Raw genomic sequence first — 19,004 nt, 5'->3', positions numbered from 1 at the left:
AAAAAAAAAAAATAGCCAGGCATGGTGGCGCATGCCTGTAGTCCCAGCTACTCAGGAGGCTGAGGCAGGAGAACTGCTTGAACCCAGGCGGTGGGGGTTGCGGTGAGCCGAGATCATGCCACTGCACTCCAGCCTAGGCGACAAGAGCGAGACTCCTTCTCAAAAAAAAAAAAAAAAAAAAAAGAAAAGAATTTTTAAGCTAGTAAGCAGAAGGTCTAAAGGGAATTTATGATAATCTATACAGTGTTTCAGAATGGCAAACCGCTGTATAGATGTTACATGATCATAGCTTGAATTAGTTATTTATCTTTTTCAGGAAAACATTCCATTTAAAATAGATTTTATGTGGAATTAGAAAAGATTAAAATGGCAGACCCAAGAATCTTAAGGTCTGTGGGTTTGAGTATACGTGGGATTTTCTTGGAAGAGGGGCCACTCCTTTTAGAGGTGTCCCAAAGGTAGACTTGGGCTCAAGTGATCCCCACACTGTGGCCTCCCCAAGTGTTAGGATTAGAGACCTGAGCCACTGCACCCAGCCCGGAAGGTGGACTATTGGACTGGAGCCAAGGGCATTCTCTGGGCTCAGTGGTGGGAGCCAGATGGGATGCTGATTCAACCCCTGAGACTCCATCCCTTGTGGACAACGATAGTGTCTAGTGACTCAAGGCTGAAAACCTGGACTTTCTAAGTTTGATAACACTTATCACTTATGAGTCTTTATATAGTTTCCTGTTTTTTTTTTTTTTTTTTTTTTTTTTTTTTTTTTTTTTTTTTTTTTTTTTAACAGTGTCTGGCTCTGTCACCCGGGCTGAAGTACAGTGGTGTGATCTCAGATCACTGAAACCTCTGCCTCCAAGGGTCAAGCCAACCACCCACCTTAGCCTCCTGAGTAACTGGGACTACAGTTGGGCGCCATCATGCCCAGCTAACTTTTACATTTTTTTGTAGAGATGGGGTTTCGCCATGTTGCCCAGGTTGGTCTTAAAACTCCTGAGCTCAAGCAATCCACCTGCCTTGGTCTCCTAAAGTGTTGGGATTACAGGTGTGAGCTACCACACTGGCTTAGTTTCCAGTTTATAATTCCTTGTGGTTTTCCTTGAACTTTAATGTATGTGTGTGTGTTTTTTTTTTAATTCCAAGAAAATTTGTTAGAAAGCCTTACAACTTGATACATAAAGAGTTAGGTGCAGAAACTGAGCATTGGTGAAGTCAAAATGGCACGAGTGGTCCCCAGCTCATTCTCTGGAGCTGTCATCTCTGCTTTGGGACTTCTCACTTCTATGCTTGCCACAGAACAAAGCCGTAAAATCCCAACCTCACCTATGCCTAATCTTCTGGCTCTTTCCCAAAACATGGCCACAATAGCTGGCCATGTCAGATCAGTGGGTCATACGTGATCTCACAGAAGAAGATGGGTTGCTAAACAACTGTCTGGAAAAAATACCAAGAATATAAAGTAGAGATAATTGTGGTATTTTTGTCAGACTTTCTTGGTCCTGGTAGTCTTTAATAGGGTTCAGGTTAATATTTCAATCCTCTCATCTTTTTCTCTGTGCCAAAGTTGGGACCAACTGCCACGTGGTTAGAAATGTACAGTTTAGAAAGATTTCCCAGAAGAAGTTTCTAATTTGGTTATTTGGTCTATTTGGTTAATTATTTGGCTTGAGCCTGACTTTTGAGCACTTGACACACACCTAGGACAAGCAGCTTGACAATGAACCAGGGCTGAACTACAGCATAAGCAGAATATCTGGCACTTAAGAGGTGCTCACTTCAGTGTTTGTTGAATGCACAAGTGAATATGTAAACAAGTCGTGCACATTTTTCCAGAGATGGCTCTGCTAACTCAACAAATGGGACTAGGAATCAGCTTTATTTCTCTATTTACTACATAAAGCCTAGGCCATCTCTGATTATGATTTTAAAAAGTCTGATTAATAAAACAATTTAGCATGTTCTAGAAACAGAAGAATAGAGAATAGAAATTAAGCATTGTTGGGAATCACAACTAGTGAGGTAAAAATCCAGGACAGCACATTTGTCAGAAACAGATCAAATGTCATTACTCCTCACAAAATCCTGGTGGGAAGTAAGGGATCAAAACTACTTCCTTGTTGTGACTGTATCACTACATTGCAACACTGAATTAAAGAGAAGCCTTGAGAAAGACACTGTCAGGATCACTCAGAATAACACGCTTAAGGTTAAGTACCTTAGTAGAAATAAGGCTTCCATAAACATTAACAGAATAACATGCTTAAGGTTAAGTCTTAACTGAAATGTGGCTTCCATAAACAACCTTGGAAAAACATCTGGCCAGGCTTAGTGGCTCACGCCTGTAGTCCTGGCATTTTGGGAGGCTGAGGTGGGCAGATCACTTGAACCAAGGAGTTCAAGACCAGCCTGGGCAACATGATGAAACCCTGTCTCTATAAAAAATACCAAAAAATTTAGCTGGGCGTGGTGATGCACGCAGGTAGTCCCAGGTACCTGGGAGGCTGAGGTGGGAGAACTGCTTGAGTCTAGGAAGTTGACGCTGCAGTGAGCCAAGATTGTACTCCAACTTGGGTGACAGAGCACAACTCTGTCTCAGAAAATAAACAAACAAACAATGGCCAACTTTTTCTCATACCTTCACCCAATACTAAAAAATGAATAATTCCTTGTGAAGCTAAATTAATTATTTTACAATTTCTGTTCATTCAAAGGAAAGCAGGTGGGGAAGGCAGGAAAAGGATGTTGGAAGACACCTCAGCTTCAACAAGGCGTCAACTTGAGTTGTAAAGGATTCAAGTAACGTGTGACTCAGCACACTTGGAGCCAGCAAAAAGAAGGTTTCAATAAAGAGTTGGGAGTTCAGCAACTGTTGGTTGTACAAACTGAGTAACATTTTCACCCATACCATCGATGTTTTGCTCAATGAGGTCCCTCCCTTCCTGAAACATGTTGGCAAGGTCAATGTGAGCCACGCCAATGTCCTCACACTCCAGGTCCTGCTCATCCTCTGGAGGGTCACTGACCACAGTGAAGCGAATGCTGGTAAGGCAGAGATCAGAGAAAGTCATCACCAAGTGAGAAGAAATCACCACAAGACAAACCTCCCAAATGGGGTGTTATCACTAGGTATAAAATGTTAAAGTTTCCAATTATCCCAATAAAAAGAAAGGTACACTAGGTTAGATAAGTTATTATATGAACTATTAGAATTGTTATAAAACACCCAACCTTCAAATGAACACTAATCCACTTTCTAAGCACTGATTAACATTTATCTCTATAATCTGAGAAAATTACTAGGCAAAGAGAAGAACCAGATGTTCACTCTATTACATACTGATTGTATTTTGACACCTCTACTTTTAAGGCTAAAAGGATGAAGTGAATAAAGACCATGGAAGTTCAATGGTCAGCATTTTCCATAGAAACGTAACATTTCCTATAGAAACACACAACTTTGGAGTGGCTACTAAGGACTTTAACAAAACTGTATGTATTCTACAAAACGCAGAGATCATGCTCCCAGGGTAACATTTGAATCATGTTAGATAAATGTTGTAACTCTGCCCAACAGTTATATCAAATGTTTGTATTACTTCAGCAATCTTTAACTTACAATCACAGCATCCAAGTTTTATTTTACTTTAAGACATATAATTGTAGGGTTCTGATGGAATTGATTTGAATTAGTGGCTTTTGTGGAGGCCAAATGCACTTGGATTGACCAAATGACAGGAATTTACAGTTAAGTACTCTTTTGATATGTCTTGGCAGCATAGCTTAAACCATAGATGTTTGTAAACTTTACCATTTTAAACTTTTCAAAGTGTATCCATCCCAAATCAGAAACAAAATAAAAAACATAAAAATCTACATCTCTGAGAAATCATGCCTTGAAAAACACAAATAAAATCCTTTCCAAACGCTTATAGGTAAACGTGACAATACATTTAACCAACTTGCTGAAAGTAAGTATTCTATATTGAATTCCTTTCCTAAGTCTCTGTTTTTAGCTAGCAACAAGAATTTTTTTGTTTTCTGTGTTTTTTTTGAGACAGAGTCTCACTTTGTCACCCAGGTTGGAGTGCAATGATGCAATCTCGGCTCACTGCAACCTCTGCCTCTTGGGTTCAAGCGATTCTCCTGCCTCAGCCTCCCTAGTAGCTGGGATTACAGGTGCCCACCACCACATCCGGCTAGTTTTTGTATTTTTAGTAGAGATGAAGTTTCACTATATGTTGGCCAGGCTGGTCTCCAACTCCTGATTTCAGGTGATCTGCCCACCTTGGCCTCCCAAAGTAATGGGATTACAGGTGTGAGTCACCGCACCCAGCCTGCAATAAGTTTTTATTAGAAAACAGAAATCCTTTAGGTCAAAATCAAAGTTAATGCCTACTCATAAAATAATTATAAAGAGTACAGATCTTGGCCTTCAATGTGGTACAAAGGAATTTTTATAACATGTATAAGACAGAGGGATTAAGATGGAGTGGTTAAGGGCATCCATTCTGGGCTCAAATTCCTGCTTTCCTACTGCTTAGCTGTGTGACCTTAGACAAATTACTTAACCTCTCTCATCTCGTTTCCTTACCAGTGGAATGGAGATAATTATACCTATCTTACAGGGCTCTTGTGAGGATCAAATGAGATGATACAAGTGAACTGTTGCCTGGAACACAGTAAGCACTGAGTAAATGTTTGCTCTTTTTTTTAGTAGTATTTTAAATATAGATAGAGCTGCTTATGCTTCTACATTTCTAAGGGGAAAGAAAAACGTGGCATTGGAAAAGCTTGTTTCAATTGAAATTTTAGTTAGATTCCCAAATTATACATTGACTATATCATTCAATTAAGTAAGATGAATGATGATGAAATAAGTTTTCCTAAAATGAATTAGGAAAAGAGGAAGAATTAAAACTGCTTGGAAGAGGAGGAATTAAAAGTAATATATAATGCACATATTATAACACAAGACTTACAGAAAAGACTGAGGCTATGCAGACTGTAATAATAATGTTAAGTGTTATCTTCATACAGTGTCTCATATCTAAGGATCATGTCTGTATCACTTTACAAATGCAGACAATTACCTCCACTGAATATATGAGAATTCTGTGGCAAAAGAAAGCCTTCTAAATGCCAGAGAAAGAACTAGAAATTTAAAAATGCAATATTTCTGGCTTTAAATTCTATATAGAGAAAATAAGATGTCAAAACAAAAGTAAGAAACCAGAAAGTTAAGCTGAAAAGGGAGGAAAAGTACACTAAAATCATTTAAGAATTAAAACTAATTTTAAAAAAATAACGAAAAGACACACACAGAATCTTACATCTTACTTCCAACACTGCCAAAACAAAAAGGCAAAACTTTGTTCCATGTCTGGAAGAATGCTTACAGTCTAGTCTGAGGACCTGGATCAACACAGGGAGCAGATGTCAAGCACTCAGGTGGAAGGAAACACAGGAAGTGCTACCTGAGCTACTTCTGCCTCCTCTTCCCACCTCTTTCTCCTGCCACTCTACTTCTCAGTGAGACCAGACTTGTTAACCACCTCTGCTTGGTCCTGGAACACATCTCTCTATACTCCTTCATGCCTGGAGTTCCCTCTGCCCGAAACGATATTCTCTAAGCTTTTTGTGACTTGACTGAGTCCTCCCATCCTTCATGAACCAGCTTACATGTCACCTCCTCAGATTCAATGCTGAGGATTCACTGAATTTGATTCAGCTTTCACTGTTATTTTCTATTTTGGCATTTAACTTGTTTGGTTTTCTCTTAGTCTTACTGCAAATGTAATTAGTTTATCTGTCTATTTATTATCATAGTCTGTCTTCCTCAGGGGTGGATCTGTTCAACAGAACACTGTTAACAAGAAAAAACTGAAACCAAAAAGGGACCTTAAGTCAGTGTTAAACTATGACTTCAAATAAATACTGTTTGAAGGCACATTTCAATATATTACCTCCCTTTTAAAGTGACACATGTATATTTGCAGATACAGCATGGGGTGGCATGCAAAGGTACTAGATATAATTTATTATACAATGTCTATAACTTTAGACATGTCGGGGAAGATACGTCAAACTTCTCCAACCGTCGCTTTGTAGGTTATCACCAATATTCAACAGGGTTGCTGTCTGAGAAAGTGAATTCTCATAAACTAGGAGCTACTTTAAATAATGTGACCTCTGAGTATTTAAAAAAGGTGAGAACGTTTGCTGGAATAACAATTGGCTTTTGGCTGTGGAAAAATATACAAGCAAATGCCTATTTCCCTTAGGAAAATGATACTGTTGAGGGAGAGCAGTAAATGGGGCCATCCTCTCCCATGGTGGTTCGAGGAGTGCATGGCCAGCACTCAAATACTCATCCGTGGTTGGAAGCCCTGAGCCAGTCACTTGGCACCTGCAACACCTCTCTATCTTTCTAAAAAATGACATGAACATTTGTTTCTTTGGCGGGTGTTGACAGAAACAACCATGGGAGAGTGGGAGTCATTACAGTTACTGTGGACTTTTCTCTTTGAGACAGGGTCTTGCTCTGTCACCCAGCCTGGAGTACTGTGGCGCAACCATTGCTCACTGCAAGCTCGAACTCCTGGGCTCAAGCGGTCCTTCCTGCTCAACCTTCACAGTAGCTGGGACTACAGGTACATGCCACTATGCCTGGCTAATTTTTTAAAATTATTTTTAGTAGAGATAGGGGGTCTCACTATGTTGCTCAGGCCAGTCTCTAACTTCTGGGTGCCAGGGATCCTTTTGCCTTGGCTTCCCAAAGTGCTAGGATTAGAGGTATGAGCCACCGCACCTGGCCTTTTTAAATTTCTTAATCTATTCTGGTACAAATAAGTGGGTCCTCTGAGGAAAGGCAGGTCTAACATGAAAGCAGAACTTGCTTTAAAATTTTTAAAATAAACACTTTTGTGGTAAAAAAAATTGTCTCTCAATATGTTACAATATGATCTCCCATTTCAGAAACAAAGCGAACACAGAGGCAGACAAATAAGACTGAATAGGCTACTGAATCGCAGCCCAGGACTTGTCCATGGGAACTGAGCTCCATCCTACACAGCCATGGTGCAGCTCGCTGACCGTAGGGAAGCAGATGCCATGGCCACTGCTGTTTATTCCCTCGTCACTCATGACCTGGGGTGACCCTGGGGGACTGGTGGTTTTGAAGGGGGCCCTGAAAGAAGCTGAAGCAAGTCAAACCGGAGTGATTACCATCCTGGAAAAAGTAGAGCCTCAGGCTTAACAGGATTTTACCTTTCCTTCAGAAATAAAAACTGAGATCCAAAAAAATGATATATTTCAGGAGCTAGTGAAAGAATAGTGATAAAGCTATATTATCAGATCCCAAGAGCTAAGAATTCCAGTCTCTCTTCTTCAAACAGAAGATAAAATGCTAGTTTGGAAGCTCTTTTGAAAAATATGTCTTTAGCATGGCCCTCTGGAAAGGAAAGAACTTGAGTCTCCTAAGGCAGCAGAGTCAGTGCTGTTTTTGAGGCAGTGATAGGCTGTGTCATCAGTAGGTCATAAGGCAAGGAGAAGTGGGCAATGGAGACAGAAAAGGTGTACTCAGGCCGAGGGAGGAGGGCCAGCAAGGGGCACTGGAGAAACCAGCTTGCGGTTAACAAGCAGCACAGGGGTAACTCCTCAAACTCTGCGGCAGAAGCTCACACAGAAGCACTAAGTTTTTAAGATCAGTTTTTTTTTCTTCTGAAAATTATATACATGTATTTTCTCTACTGAACCAGAATTGCAAGGTATCCTATTTAAATCAGAAAAAAATGCCTTCAAAAAATAATAATGAAATGATGGCTTATTAAACAGTGATAGTAAGATGCAAATTAGTCTGAAAGGCTGATGAGCCATTACAAACAGTAATATTAATGTCACTACTCACAATGATTGCAATTAACACTCACTGTGCACTACGTGTCAGGTACTATACTATCTGTGTTACATATATATCTCATTTAATCCTCACACCAACCCTCTATGGTGTATCATCTCCATTTTAACGTTGAAGAGAGAGAGGTGCAAGAAGGTTACGTAACTTGTCTGAGGTCAGTCAGCTAGAAAGCAATAAGACAAGAATTTACACCCAAGGCACGTGACTCCAGAGTGTACCCACCTTTCAACCTGTTAGTCTTTACAACTACAGGAGTGGCAACAGGATACTTTATACACGTTGCCCAGTCTTTGGTGTTCAAAGTCCTATAGGATCGTTACAATTACTTTGTATAGTAGGAAGGACCATTACATTTCTAGGAAGAAAGCGATCTACAGAGATCCCGTACTCATTCAAGGACACAGAGTGAGTCACAGAACCCCAGTGTTCTGCTTCCTTATCTTGTGCCTTTTATTTTAACCACATCCTGCTACAGAGATCTACTTTACGTAAACCATTAGATAATTTGGACTGCCAAAATGTACCTTCTATTAGGCATCTCTTGTTTTTGTAGTATAGCTTTTAAGATGTCTCTCTTTGCTTGGTTGTTTTCTTTATCCACGTAGATCACTATACCAAAAGAAAAAAAATTCCAAAAGGGAAGTCACTCAGGAATAGGCTACATTAGTCCCACTCTGTATTTTTAAAAATACCTGTTTTTAAAGACACAAGTCATGCCACCTCACTTGTATGCCTGGGAAAAGAAAACAGCTCCAGAAACCAGAATCAAATCTGAACAGTCATGTGATCTAATGTCATGTCACTGGCAGGTTTATGTGCACACTGTCAGAAAAGATACAAGCAACATCTACGAGTGCCACATCACTGTCACTGCCTGTTAATGGCACTGGCAGTCATGACAGTAAAAGCCAACAGTCTTTATTGCTTTGTATTTGAGGGATTTACTGTATTTTCTTTCACCCAAGAAGCAAGTGATAATGATAATGTATGGCAGAGTGCTTGTCCTTCCTGACAGCCTCAGTAATTTAATCCTTCTCTCCTGCCACAACATGCAATAAAAGAGGCGTCTAGTGTATTGGGTTGAGGAAATCCACAGGCTGACGCCTGCTGGTTAGGGGTATGGGAGAGAAAGGTGCAGGGAGAGAAAGGCTTTTTAGGGTGTGAGGTTTTTGGTTTTAAAGGCACATGCTGGCTTCGAGGAATGTGGCCAGACTTCACTTGGCTGAAGCATGAGATTAGATAACTGACCTCAAGTCTCAACAGAACGAAGATGGTAAACTCTTGACATTGTAAGTAAGCGTCTGCACTTTGGGAAAATGGCATCTCAATGTGTGAACACTACAATTTTCCTCCTGATTATTTTTTCTCAGTTCGGCAGCCTTTCAGCCATGCATTAGCTTCTGAAGGCATTTCTTTTTCATATGCCATTTTGGATGTAAAGGCTCCCCTGTGACCAGATCTCAACTTAGAGATTATCCCTGGTCAAAAGCACACAAAGGGTGAAAGATATCATGATAATTCTAAAGCCATTTCTCCTTAGGCTGTGCCAGGAACAAACATCTTTTATGTTGAAAATGTTTCCCTGAACAATTTTAGTTCAATTCCAAATTATGATGCTATCAACTCATTTGTTTGGCTCAGTTGAGCAAATATTAACTGAGGGCCAAAGGCACTGAGTAGGCACATAGTGGGAGAGACATAAAGGTACAGGTATAGGGGTGGGTTAGCGGTGTCAGAGAAGAATCATCCAAGACATAATAACCAAGTTAATAATCAACTCTGGATAGCCAAAGTCAAACACGAGCTCCTAGCTTACTGCTCTTTGCATGATATCATATTAGTAAATGTGGCTAGTTATATAGGTTACTGAAGTTTATAGAAATCAATACAGATTCAAAGGTTCAGAGTATTTTGTTTTATTTCTCAATGCCAAAAAGTCATGCTAACAGATCACTGGAAGATAGTACTTTGTTTTTTAGAAGCTGCTAGTTACACAATGCTAAAGGGGAACTTTTTTTCCAAATGGGATTTTTTTTTTTTTTTTTGGCTGTTAATTACCAATTCAAGATATGGTACACCATATTGTTTTTGACTTCAGAGTTGTAAAGCTTTTATGTCATACTGGCTTCCATTGTTTGAAGACAAGGGTAATCTCAGTGGTTAAAAAAAAAGACTGAATTTCAAATGCCAGTATTCAAATAAAGGGTCTTCCAATTAAACCTAGAACAGATTTGATAAATTTCAATGGCTTAAAACTTTTTTTATTGTGGCAAAATATGCATAACATAAAATTTACCATCTTAAATTAACAATTAAGTATTCAGTTTAGTGGCATTAAGTACCTACACATTGTGATACAACCGTCACCATTATCCATTTCCAGAACTTCTTTATCTTCCCAAACCAAAACTCCACACTCATTAATCAATAATTTTCCATTCTTCCCTCCTCCCAGCCCGTGGTAACCACTTTTTGTCTGTATGAATCTGACTACCCGAGGTATGTCATGTAAGTGGAATCATACAGTATTTGTCCTTTTGTGTCTGGTTTATTTCATTTAGCTTTGGTGTTCTCAAGATTCATACATCTTGTAGCATATGTCAAATTTCATTTCTTCTTAAGGCTGTATAATATTTCATCATATGTATATGCCACATTTTGTTTATCCACTTATCCTGTGACAGACATCTGGATTGTTTCTACCTTTGACTATTATGGATAATGCTGCTCTAAACATGGGCATACAAGTATCTGAGTTCTTGATTTCGATTCTTTTTGGTATATACCCAGAAGTGAAATTGCTAGACCATATGGGTCATTCTAAATTTCCTTTTTTTTTCCTTAGAGATGGAGGTCTTGCTCTGTTACCCAGGCTGGAGTGCAGTGGTGTGATCATAGCTCACTGCAGCCTCGAACTCCTGGGCTCAACTGATCCTCCCACCTTAGCTCTTAGCCTCCCCACGGTAGCTGGGACTACAGGCGCACACCACCATGCCCACCTAATTTTTATTTTTTGTAGAGATGAAGTCTCCCTATGTTGCCCAGGCTGATCTTGAACTCCTGGCCTCAAGTGATCTTACAGTCTTGGCTTCCCAAAGTGCTGGAATTACAGGTCTAAGCCACCATGACTGGCCTAATTTTTCTTTTCAAAACATTCTTACCATTGAAATTGGTTTTAAAAAGTGGTGTTGTTGGGGATTCCCTATGCTTCTGCTTTATCCGGTTGGCCAGCATACTATATTTCCTATTCTCTTAATAAAGATAAAAATAACTGCCACTATTTACTGGGTAATATTTATGTGCTAGGTACTACACTCAATACTTTTACTGTCATCATGTAGGTTAAGAACCTGACCCACATTTTACAGATGATTAAATGGATCCAGAGAAGGTTAGGAGTTTGCCCAAGACCACCTAGTTAGAATGCGGCAGAGCCAGAGTTTGAATCCAGCAATATCAGCCTCAAGAGTCTGCTCTCTTAACCTCCATGCTACATAACCTCTCCTTCTTCCATGTGCAGCCAAAGTTTTCCTGTTAAAGCTCTAGTCATTTTGTTAACACAAGGCTAGAGGGTGAGAATGTTTCGTAACAGTATCAAGGGAAGTCAGCTCATTTTCTTTTGTTTCATAAAGGAATATTGCTTAGATATACCTTGTCTAGGTATGTCAAATCATATTTCTTGGCAGAAAACTTTCAAAATATTCTTTTTGAAAATACTCCAGCTACTTAACAATAAGCTTAGTTCTCCAAAAGTGTACCAAGTTGGAACTATGGCTCTCCTGCTTCCACAAACGAGGCCTAGAATGGGCATCTTTATCTAGCCCAATGGTTCTCAGTCTTCATTGTGTATCACAACCCCTTAAAGGGCTTGTTAAAATGCAGATTATTGAGTTGTATTCCCAGAGTTTCTGGTTCAGTAGGTCTGGATGAGGGCCTGAGAATTTGCAATTCTAACACGTTTCCAGCTTCTGTTGCTGCTGGTGGTGAGGGTTCTACACATTGAGAACCATTGTTTGGCCCAATATTCATTTGCCAAATTTTTAAATGGGATCAGGAGATAGCGAACCCTTTCGGGTTGAATACTGTGGGAAAGAGGAACACTTTGGCCACCTCTGATTATGTCATGATATCCTATGACTAACCATGGTTCATCTGGTATACTAAAATCCTAGATGGTTAAAAAAACTTACAATTTCAAAACCTGAAATACATCCTATAAAAAGTAACTCTGGTGATTATTAAAAGTATCAGAACTCTCCAAAAGTTAAGGTATTTACCTTTCATTCCCCTCAGAAATCATATTTGTTTAGGACTTGTATGATTTTGACATAAACTTACTGAAAGCATATGTCTCAAAAAGGATACAAACTAGTAGTCCAAATACTTTAGTTGACCTTCAGTCATCTACCATTAAAAACATATCCTTTACTTCTGCAAGCTGGATAAATCCCTATATTCTGTTATCAATGTCATATGGCAGAAGAAATGCAGATGGCTTAATTATAAGGAGTTGATAACCTTGAATCTCAGATAATGTTTGTATTAAAGAGTTATCATCCCTATCATCCTTATCTTTGTCAAATTTCTCCTCCTATTAGTCATAAAATCTGATGTTTTACATCATCTTCATCTTTTGAATTAAACTTCAATTGTTCCAAAAGACAGACTGTTCCAAAAGACAGACTGTTCAGAGGCTAAAGGTCCAGACCGGTATAAGTCTCATAAAAACTTTGGATGATTTCATTAATCTTTTTCTTCCCACTGTCAATTCCATTGTAGGTTTTATTCGGCCCAGACAACATTCTTCAGACCTACCATTAATCTTATTTTTTCCCAAACTATTTTCTTGCCTTTTCAGCATTCTCTGAGCAAAATTTTCAGGCCCAATAAAATACAAATGTTTTGTTCTTGATACCACTATCTGGCAAGTAAATTCAATTTTAGTTTTTCAGTGCTGGTATTCCTAAAATATATATATATATATGTGTGTGTGTGTGTGTGTGTGTGTGTGTATGTGTGTGGGTGTGTATATATATATATATATATATATATTTTTATTTTTTTTGAGATAGAGTCTCTCTCTGTCACTCAGGATGGAGTGCAATGGCACAACCTTGGCTCACTGCAACCTCCGCCTCCTGGGTTCAAGCAATTCTCCTGCCTCAGCCTCCTGAGTAGCTGGGATTACAGGCGCCTGCCACCATGCCCATCTAAGTTTTGTATTTTTAGTAGAGACAGGGTTTCACCATGTTGGACAGGCTGGTCTCAAACTTGTGATCTGCCCGCCTCGGCCTCCCAAAGTACTGGGATTACAGGTGTGAGCCACCGTGCCAGGCCAATTTTTGTATTATTAGTAGAGGCGGGGTTTCACCATGTTGGCTAGGCTGGTCTCCAACTCCCAACTTCTTGATCCGCCCACCTCAGCCTCCCAAAGTGCTGGCATTACAGATGTGAACCACCACGCCCAGCCAGGAGATATATATTTTCTTTGTGTGTAGGTTACACTGGTTTTAATATCTCTTAATAAAGACTGAATTCAACTATGAATAATCTAGGGGATCACTAGTCTGCATCTCTCATTTTATGTACTTAATTTGGGCCTGAACATACAAGTCTCTTTTGCACAGATTCAGGTCACAACATAGGGTAAAATCATTGCTAGGTTCAGCTAACCTCTCTACTGCATGGTGTTCAAACAGGAGATAGCATGTACTAATTGTCCTCTAAATTATCCATTTGAATTAAAAAGTCAGTTTGGAAATAAAATTACTTTCATTAATATTTAATGAGATTTGGAAGATCTAAGTCTACATTACATTGACCTTCTGTATCAGGTAACAAGTGAACGGTAAATCATTACAATAATTACATGAGATAGTTACTTATTAACCAAAGACTCAAGAAGATCCCCCCTGAAATGGAGATGCAAATATAATAATTTGAAAATAAACATCTTCATTATGTCATACTTAAATGAAAAATAAAACATTCCACAAGCTTAATGTTAATTATTTCTCAAATTTGCTGATGACCTAGGAGCTCATTTTTTCAGATATAACAGACATAAAACAGCATTAGTTTGCTTCTAAGCACGGAGTACATTCCTTTCCCCTCCTCCCAGAAAAATATCCTTAAAATTATTTTCAATTAATCTTGAAAATTCTACACAGTCAAATCTCATTAGATAGGAAAATAAACCAAAAAAAGGTATAGTACACACTTTTACTGAACTCATTTCTAACAGATTACTGGTTTTCTTGCTGCTATCAAAAGATTAATTCATTAGAAACATAAGTAACTGTTAACATACCAATTAGACAATAAAATACCCTGCAATAAAGGGAAAAAACAAACCAAAATACACCAACAGGCTGGGCATGGTGGCTCACACCTTAATACCAGCACTTTGGGAGACTGAGGCAGGTGGATCACTAGAGGTCACGAGTTTGAGATCAGCCTCGGCAACATGGCGAAATCTCGTCTCTACCAAAAATATAAAAATGAGCTGGGTGTGACTGCGTGTCCCTCTAATCCCAGCTACTTGAGGGGCTGAGGTGAAAGGACTGCTTAAACCCAGGAAGTGGAGGTTGCAGTAAGCCAAGATGGTACCACTACACTCCAACCTGGGCAATAGCCCCAGACCCCAAGACCTAGAGGTAACCATGTGAGAATGTACAAAATTTGGGCCATTTGAGCATATATCACAGTTTGATCTAAAGAAAGATCTGTATTGCTCTTCAAGCAAATGGAAACATCTATTCCTTGACATGGCCAAGTTTCTCAATACACAATTAATCTCTAAAAAACAATTTTGTTGCCAGTCCAACCAAATATTCTACTGCTGACCTTTACAAAGAATAATACAAAAGCCAAAGAGTTTGTCATTTTTCTTGGGGTATCTTTCTTAAAACTAGTTGATTGAACAGTTCTTTCATTATTAATAATATTTTGATACGGTTTTCTTTTCTGGTACTCTGCAATTGAGGATTTCCAGGAAGCCTGAGAAAATACTTTTGGAAATGTTTTCTTTATATTAAATGCATGAAATGAAGGAGGAATCAGATTCTTGTCCTGTCCACACTACTTACTTCACATGTGATTTCTTAACACACCTGTTATTGTAGAATTTAAGCTGGAGTGGATCTTAGAAAGCACCTTACTTTTCAAATAAGAAACCAAGGAATCATGAAATTTAAACATCTTGCCTTAGTTCACATAATAGTAAAAACTGGGGATAGGGGGAGGACTAGACCACTAGGCCACATCTCTGGATACTTAAGACTACTGTCTTGAGGAATGAACATATTTCTAAAACTGCCAGATGGGGAAAAAAAAGGTAATCATGAGCATTTGTAATCCTGCTGATACAACAGCATGGTTATACTGTTGATTAAAATGCAATTTCTAAGATTAGTAAGGAAAAAATAGTGATGCAATTTCTAAGATTAGTAAGGAAAAAATAGTGATGAACTAGCATGAGATGGCCTATTTTGCTAAAAATAGCATGACACTCCATTTTTATGGTTTGTTTTAATGTCGAGCTCTAGGAGAACATACTAAGCTGTTTTAGCTTAGGGTCATGGTAGCCTGATAATATTTTTTATTTCTCTCCAATTATATACTAACAATCACATAATAAAGTTGATTGATCTCAGAATTTATAGGGTACCTGTTGGGTCTGTGCTGGTCCGGTAAACTTACATGTCAATTGGCTGCTAGATCAAGCCCTAAGACAGAAAACCTGCTTGCTGCTATGAAAGGATGTGTGTGCTATATGATGAAAGGTGTAGTAAGAACTTACGCTTCACTCAATTAAAATCTTGAACATCTAGACACTGAGAGAGATATACACACGTATTGTAAAAACATCCAAGTGATGACATTGATCAGAAAGGTAGACAAAAAACAGGACATTGAAAGCTTTGAATCATATGATTAAAAAACTACTTCTTTGAAAGATATTTCTTTGAAATATCATATATTTAAATTAAATTCCTAATTATAGACCCAGCTGACATTTTTCAATTGAACTATTACATAGCAGGACCATCTTAGAAATATTTTTTCACATTGTTTTGTTTTCTCTTAACTTTGGTATTACCTCAACTTTCTTTTCTTTTCTTTTTTTGACAGAGGGTCTCACTTTGTCACTCAAGCAAGAGTGCAGTGGCAAGATCATAGCTCACTGCAGGCTCACCCTCCCAGGCTCAAGCAATCCTCCTGCCTCAGCCTCCTGAGTAGCTGGGACTATATGTGTGCAACACCATGCCCGGCTAATTTTTGTATTTTTGTATTTTTTTTTTTTTGTAGAGACGAGGTTTCGCCATGTAGCCCAGGCTGGTCTGGAACTCCAGAGCTCAAGCGATCCACCTGTCTTGGTCTTCCAAAGCGCTAGGATTACAGGTGTGAGCCACTGTGCCTGGCCCAACTTTATTTTCTTAATCTTTATGCTACTGGTTTGACTTTTATTAATCAATTCTGACAAGACTTCCATGAATTTATGTGAACATTAGAGAAATAAACTTTCTCTCTGTTCTTTCTGCTTCTTTCATAAATAAAAAAGACAAACATAAAAGTCTATATTACAAATGAATCATACATACCATTGCTATAGTTATAGTAGACCCACTGCCCACTCTTGGGTTTTGGAAGTGACACGGGTGTCTCTTCAGCAGGAAGACTGTAGAATCGACACTCAACGAACAGCCGTTGGATAGTGTCATCCATGGTTACTTGAGAATCATTAAGGCTTAGAGCTATGATCTCAATCCGAATTTTTTCTGATGGCTGTTTAAAGAGCAAAACAAAACAAAACAAAATAAATAAAATAATTGAACAAAAGATCCACTATTACTTTCCACTATCAATTTTAAATAAAACACGAAGGCCAATGGGCTTCTTTTCTTGAATGCAATGTACACTACTGTATGTTACACATGATAGATTATTCACGACAGAGAGCGAGGATGAGATTCTAATGCCCCAGGGTTTGAAGTTAACAGTGTCATGGCAATAGTCTCCTAATTTACATTTGAGGCTATAAATACCCCACTAGTAGTCTATCAGGAGTGAAGATTATGAGATCTTCATCTCCGATTGCTTTCAGAATGACAAGTTGTCCTTGTTTCAAACTATGTAATGAAGTACGTGTTTATCACTGCTTTTACTTAATCTACAGTACCTGAGAAAGTTTCAGTTATTCAGAGATCAAAGCCTGTTGAACACTTTATAGGTATTATGCTAATACGTGTAGCTATATGAATCAATATTGACTAGAGCAGAAACTACAGTTCATTCTCTCATATTCTGTCATAATATATTTTGTTCAATAAATAATACATTTTCAAGCAAAAGAAACAATTTTATGTCTAATTTGAACATTTTCTCACAATTTATTTTTAATTTTATTTTACAAAATTAACAACTAAAATGGTGTTTATTTAATTTTCACTTTAATCCTTGCTTAATAGATTTTGGTGTTATAGACATTAACATGGGAATTACAAATGTTTCCTTGAGTAATGATTTCAAATAATTAATAGACTAGGATTAGAAATTGTATCACACTCCAAGATAGCTCCTCAGTTAAATCTCTTTTTTACAATTTAAAGTTTGTCTTTTAGTATCAAAATCCTATTTTACTAAATTTAGAGACATGCTATAAATTATATAACTTCAAATAATAATTAGAAAACCTGAAAATAAGACCTGTTTTATGACCAGCTTTTAGGAATTCATTGTTAAATGTAAATCAGTGTGTAAATTCACCATAGTGGTTACTTAGATATTTCAAAGCATATAATTAATCAAATTGAAAAGTATAAGTATCCTATTGTAAAAATATTACCATAAAGAACAATTTTCATTGCTGTCAAACCCCCTCAATATTTGATGAAGTAATTTTACCCCTTCTTTCAAAAGACATTTTCTTTTATTATGTATTCTAAGACACTTTAACTAAAAACCCAAATCTGAATATTTCAATAAGGTTATTTTATTATTCAGTAGATTCATGGAAATTTTACTAGGATGACAGAGAAAATTCCACACCATTCTGTCTCCACTAATACAGGTACAAGGCTGCAGCTGGCAATATTACTAGGATTAGCATAGTATGATGAAATATTTAAAGGAAAATTTTTTCTAAAACCTAATAAATCAAATGACTGCCAAATGTCATTAAAGTGATGGTCTTTGACTTGAATATGCTTTTCATATTCAAATTTGAAAAGAAAGAGATGAAAGCCTGGAAAGGTTACTCGGTTTCAACTAATAACCTCAAGCCCTCTCCGTTCACGTGCATAAAAAATGAAGTTGGCTCTATTGTCTAATCTCACTTCAGAAAACCCCTTCTCTGCTCGTTGAAGACTACATGGTAAAGAAAATATTTTAAATGATATATTTTTTCTTAAAATGTATTACGGTTGTGAAAATACTGTAATACATATATTTTATAATTCTGGTCTAAGTGCAGCATACTGTATAGTTAATTCTTCTACGTAAGTTGGAATTTGACAAACTTAGAATTATAGCAATAACATCTTATAAAACATTTATGTTTCTGCACAAAAGAATTAAAGGAAAATAGCCACAAAAAGAAAAAAGTGGTATACATACTTATTTCTACTCTGTGAAAATAGGAATTTAAAATTGTTTATCACAGAACCTGATAAAGAAGTAAACGAGCTTGTAAATAGCAGGGGAATCAAATTTATCTAAGTGGTTATTTTATTAATAATATATTAGCTATACAATCCCCATATGAAAACTTGCATTGTTGTAAGAACCAATTTAGGCTGTCAAATAAGACTACATGCAACTCTTTAAAGTTTAAAATACAATCCTAGATAAAAGTATTCACTTGGATCCCAGCCAAAACACAAAAACAAAATAACAAAACCCCAAACACCAAAACAACAAAAAAGAAAACTCACTGTATTATCAAAAAAGTAAAGAACTTTAAAATTCTTTTCATGATGTCCATCTTATGTTTGGTCAATTTTTTATATTTATTTGTGTATCTCTACACTACTGCCATTACTTCGATCAAATGTCCTTTTTAATTCTCTGACCAATACACCTGGCAGAAATG

At 37.6% G+C, this 19,004-nt stretch overlaps 1 protein-coding gene across 1 annotated transcript in view; it reads right to left on the bottom strand.

The window, feature by feature from the left end:
• RPGRIP1L (RPGRIP1 like) overlaps positions 1–19,004 on the bottom strand; it is a 103,550-nt gene that overhangs the window by 3,143 nt on the left and 81,403 nt on the right. The window contains 3 exon segments of the mRNA XM_017874618.1: positions 2,903–3,036; positions 8,437–8,521; positions 16,516–16,699. Of these exon segments, the coding sequence (XP_017730107.1) occupies positions 2,903–3,036; positions 8,437–8,521; positions 16,516–16,699 (403 nt within the window).

This window comes from Rhinopithecus bieti, unplaced genomic scaffold (assembly GCF_001698545.2).
Source record: "Rhinopithecus bieti isolate Rb0 unplaced genomic scaffold, ASM169854v2 scaffold_8911, whole genome shotgun sequence".
Taxonomy (NCBI): domain Eukaryota; kingdom Metazoa; phylum Chordata; class Mammalia; order Primates; family Cercopithecidae; genus Rhinopithecus; species Rhinopithecus bieti.
The sequence above is the reverse complement of the archived record's forward strand: the minus strand, read 5'-3'. Positions and strand labels throughout refer to the sequence as shown.